The sequence below is a fragment of the Talpa occidentalis genome, unplaced genomic scaffold (genome assembly GCF_014898055.3).
Source record: "Talpa occidentalis isolate TD23 unplaced genomic scaffold, MPIMG_talOcc4v2.1 talOcc4.3, whole genome shotgun sequence".
Classification (NCBI taxonomy): domain Eukaryota; kingdom Metazoa; phylum Chordata; class Mammalia; order Eulipotyphla; family Talpidae; genus Talpa; species Talpa occidentalis.
In genome coordinates this window covers 1180094-1185652 of record NW_023603184.1, presented here as the reverse complement: position 1 = coordinate 1185652, position 5559 = coordinate 1180094, and the positions used below count along the sequence as shown (strand labels likewise).

General features: G+C 35.4%; 1 protein-coding gene across 1 annotated transcript; it reads right to left on the bottom strand.

Annotated features, from left to right (window-relative positions):
- Window positions 1-582: 582 nt before the first annotated feature.
- On the bottom strand, window positions 583-1524 carry LOC119254357 (olfactory receptor 8K3-like). Its single transcript, XM_037521466.1, has one exon. It carries the CDS (start codon window positions 1522-1524, stop codon window positions 583-585), a length of 942 nt encoding a protein of 313 aa, XP_037377363.1.
- Between the last annotated feature and the right edge of the window lie 4035 nt (window positions 1525-5559).

Here is a 5559-nt window from a genome sequence, read left to right as displayed (position 1 = left end):
ACTGAAATGTGAAAACAATGGTATCAATGAGAAAGGAATAAGATCCTAATATCCCAATGGGGAATGCGGACATAAGAACAAATTCAGTCAACTGATTCAACAATATCCCACTACAATATACTTCCTAAATCACAATCTGATCCTACCATGCCTCACAGAATAGAAGGCTAAATGAATGTGCTTACATAAAACACACACACATGCACAAACAAACATAGACACATGAACGTTTATTTGAAAGGTTGGAAATAAAAGTCACTTTACCCCCTTCTGTACTTAGTATTTTGCCCCATGTAATACAACATATCCCCTCTTCTCACATGTTCTCATGGCCTGTAGCACTTTAACACACCTTATTGTATCATAGTATTTACTTAATTATTAACTTCTATTTGCTTTCTTCCCCTTAGAGGTGACAAATAATTTTAATGGTTTGCAAGTTATGTGTTTATGAACATAAAAGAATTACTGGTCAAACAAGCCATTCTCTAAATACATGAAGAACTTGTTTGTGTTTCCCTATGAAAGCAAACATGATAATGTTTGATTCCTAATTTACAGGAATCAAATTGAGAATGAACTTTAAGAAAAGACATTGCAGAGTTTATTCCACATTCGATGCAGTGCATGCTTTACATCTTTGTTCCTTAAGCTATAGATCAAGGGATTCAGCATGGGGATGATGAGAGTGTAAAATATAGATGCCATTTTATCCGTGTCAAAGGAATGGCTGGACTTGGGCTTTACATACATAAATATTAGCGTCCCGTAGAACACAGTGACCACTGTCATGTGGGACCCACAGGTGGAAAAAGCCTTGCGCCTCCCCTCAGCAGAGTTCATCCTGAGAATGGCCAAAACGATGAGCATGTAAGACACGAGAACTATCAGAAGGGTGAAAACCAAATTAAAAGCTGAGAAAATCATTATTAGGAATTCAATTTCTTGTGTATTTGAGCAAAGCAAAGACAACAAGGGGAAGTTGTCACAGTAGAAATGATTGACAATATTATAGCCACAGAAGGGTAAATTAAAAAGCTTTATGGTGATTAGAAGAGAAACACATGTGCTGTAGAGATAGGGCACTGCCACCAGCCCCAGACAAACCCTTTGTGACATGACCACTGTGTAGAGTAGGGGGTTACAGATGGCCACGTAGCGGTCATAGGACATTGCCGACAGAATAAAGAGTTCACTAATAATGAACATGATAAAGAAAGCCATCTGCATGGCACAAGAATAAAAATAGATTGTGTTGTGCTCCACAACAAAATTTACTAACATTTTGGGTCCCACAGCTGTTGAATAACCAAGATCAGTGAAAGCCAGATGTCTGAGAAAGAAGTACATGGGTGTTTGCAGCCTGGCATCTATGTTGGTGAGGACGATCATGCCCAAGTTGCCCATCAGCGAGAACATGTAGATAATGAGGAAGAGCCCAAATAAGGGTGCCTGCAGCTCCGGGCGGTCTGTGATTCCCAGGAGAACGAACTCAGTCAGCATCGATAGATTGTGTCTTTCCATCCAAGTTTATCAAAAAGTCTACTCTGAACAGAAGGATAGTAGAGTCAATAGGTTTCTTGTAGTAAATTCTGGAGTTTTTGTTGTTGTTGTTGTTTGTTTGTTTGTTTGTAAAGCAGGTAAAAATAAAACAAAATAAATTCAGATTTATTACTTAGACTTTATTAAAATATTATGTCTCCTGAAAATATAACATACATATTTAGAAATAGAAACAGCAATGATATAAATTTGTGGTTTCCATTTGAGAAGATCTATCTACCCAAGAAATATTTGATAATTTTTTATAATGTTTTGAGATATTGTCACAGCTGGAGGAGGATGTGATACTGGCAACTACTCATTAACATCGGTTATGTTGCTAGTAACTCTTTTTGTCAGGGTGGCCTCCCACAACAAGGGATTATATAGTCAAAAATGCCAAAGGGCCAAGTTTGGCAGGAAAAATATATATGTAAGCATGTGTGTATGTATGTATGTATGTATGTAGCTATTATTGATAGAGATGGATGGAGGGGTAGATGGAGTTATAGATAAGATGTACATATTGATAGATGTAGACATAGGAATCAAAAATTTAAAAAATTGTACAGAATTTATGTGTTGGTTTTATAGGTGATTATTAAAATTTTCCTTTTTTATATAATGATAATTTCATAATTACATTTACAGAGCTACTGTTACTTAGTATGTCATGATGCCTATTTTAATACATAATTATACAATCCAAATTCTAATTATGTGTGGAAGGTTTAGAAACTTCTAGTTTGAAACATGTTCCTGTGAACACACCTATGTCCATAGGTGCAACAGGATGAAATGAAACCACAGCTTTAAAATCGTTACATTACATATCAGAATACTGGCAAGATAAAATATATATTTTAGATATAGATATGATTACATATTTATATATGCATTCTGGAATGTTATTTCACATCTGTCTGCACTTTAAACTCACAAATAATTGTACTATCATAGTATAGCATTTAATGTGGACATACATAAGTATAATGAAATAAAGGTGTTTATAATATTACCAATAAATCACCAATTATAAGAAAAACCAAAGTAGAATGAGGATCACAAGCTAAAGTAAATGACTGACTGGTTTAAAAATTGTACTAAAGTTTCTTTAAAGAAAAGAAAGAAAAAAGTATTTATTCCTGATTACAAAGAAAAAAAATCATGGGTATCAGAAACATTGAATGAGCTCTAAGAAAGAAAGAAACAGAAAATACATTTGTAACATTAAATTCTAAACATGTTTAGAGGAAATTCACACTCATCTCACATAAACCTTGTTTATAAGGTTATGGCATTTTGATCTAATACCCACTCTTATGTCAGAAATACTGAACTATAAATAAGAAAAATATTTTAAGTGAATTCGATAAGAAGCAATATAAATGAGGTTTAGATAAAAAGATGAGAAATTAAAGAAAAAAAATCATATTGGAGAGCATTAACTTTTCTTATAAAATAAGAAAAGATAGAAGGTCTCTTATCACCAAATTTAGACTTTTATAGAAAATATCAAAGTTCTTTCTCATATTTTACCATTCATAGCATTTCACATTTCCATGTAAAGTGGAAATCTTCTGGTTTCCTGGTGAAGAGATAAAAAATTTCATATTTACACAGATTTAAATAATCTGTAATTATCATAATATTTCTGAGAAGGGAAGAGACATCTTAGTCAATAAATGAGGATTTAGAAGGACAACTAGAAACTTAATACCTACAGGTTCCATATTCTAATATCTGATATCATCTCTTGAAATTCCTGGCTCTTGAGCTTGGATTTCTTTATTGTCAGTTTGAGCTCCATTGTTTGATTAAGTATTTATGCTGACATAAATACTGGACTTTTCAAAGATGCTCTTTAGTATTTATGAAAATGTTTGAAAAATTAATATGAAGAAAAAGGAGAGCAGTTCTATTCTGCTTGTGCATTATCAATAATAGAATACACACAGAATTGAATCAGAAATTCCTAATACTTTTCTATTCTTGGCCACTGAATAAAAGTTCTGTCTCAAGAATGTCACCCAAGCTATTCAGATGTTGGTAATTTATGACACTGCATGTAATACACTGTTTACCTATAGTGAAGTCTCTGTCTTGCCTCTCCCAGGTGCTTCGTAACCTGGCACAGTGAGAACAATTTATAGACTCTTTTTACTCTTGGAGTCTCTCCCCGAGGAGATGACAATTTCTTGCTTGTCCCTGAAGCATTTGAAAGCTTAACAGATGCATGGGGAGGGGAGTGCTTAGTAATTGTTTAAAACGATTTTTATTCACAGGTAAGTGAGTCTGAGTCAGATTTTTTTTTTTTGTATTACATTCCTATCTTTTACTTTTGATTAGTGTAGTGGCAGGAGGGGCATAGTGCAGGTTTTCTATGATTGGAGCAGACAGGTAAAGGAGGAGAGAGTCCTGGGGCCCTCAGTGGCTTTTTCAGGCTTTTATTGAGTTTACCAGGTACACGGCAGGCAGGGGTGCTGGGGGGCTTCATGGTTTGGGTGAACATCAGTCTAGATGTTCCTGTGAAGATAATTTTTAGATGTTACTTACATTTAACTCAATAGCTTTTGAATTCAGCCCATTACTTTTCCCAGTGTGGGTAGGATTCACCCAAAGCAGTTTAATGTCTTTTTTTTTAAAGATGTATTTATTTATTTATACAAGCACTAGGTACAGTCAGAAGCGTGGGAGGGTGAGATAATTCACCAGAGCCAGAGCAGGGAGCAGAACAGGCACACTGACGAAGTACACTGTTGAGGGAAGCAGTGGGTGAGACAGGAGAGGTCTGCACGCCATGTGGGACCCTCAACGGTGGCTGGGGATCGAACCAGCACTGCAGAGGCTCCGGGCAGCTTTGTTTTTTTTTAATTATTATTTAAATTTATTTTTATATTCCCCTTACAATTACAACCCCCTTATTTTGACCCCAAGCCCTCCTTTCCCCACCCCTCAACCTCCATAGAGTGTCTCTGGTTCATAGTTGTTTGTTGATTTTGATATTTTCTTTCTTATAGTTATTCTTTTTCCTGGTCCCTTATTTAAGTTTTCTATATTCCTGCTATGAGTGAGACCATCCAGTATTTTTCTTTTTCTTTCTGGCTTATTTCACTGAGCACGATCCCTTCTAGCTCCATCCATGTTGCTGCAAATTGCATGTGTTTATCTTTTTTGAATGCTGAGTAATATTTCATGATGTATATGTCTTAAAGAGCAAAGACTACAACATAAAAATTCTACCTACTTTCCTGTCTTTTTATTCAAGACTTTATTTCAGTTCTGGCAGCGCTGATCTGCTTTGTAGATTTCTGTCTGAAAATTCTCTTTTATCTCTATTTTTCTGTAGCAATATAATCTCTTTTCTCTGTGTGTCTCTGGAGTACCCTTATTAACATGATCATATAGGGAAGTATGCTTAATATATTTCATCTTTACAATAAGTTTGTCAACATTTTTCCAGTTCTATACTGGTCTTCTCAAATGGATAGTGCATTGGAGATGTATATGATTGTTATCCTGTGGCATTATTTGAAAGATTAAATGACTAATAATAATAATACATTGTGCATGTAATGTGTTGTTCCTTCCTTAATTTTATTTATTTATTTATTTTTTTACCTCTGTTGTGATCTCAACTAATCCAGCTACTGGAGAACTCCTTGGAGATGGGCAGAACTTACCTGTAAGGCTTAGGTATTTGGTATAGGCTGAGTTTTCCACTACAGCAATCTTAATTATTTCGAGGCAAGTTTCTCCACTCATGCTCAAAGACTTTTTACATCTGCTTTGTGTAAACCTTTCCTTTCCACGTCATCCCTTCTTGACATTTGGAACACACAAGAGTGATCACCTCCAGGTCCTTGAAGGCAGCTACTTTCTTGTCTGTGGCCATGACATCACTCATGAGGGCAAGGGCACAGTCATGCAATTCAGGAGGACACCGTACAGTAGACCCATCATTGGAGTGGTAGCCAACAACACAAGAATCATAGGCTGGTCTTTAACAACAGTGAT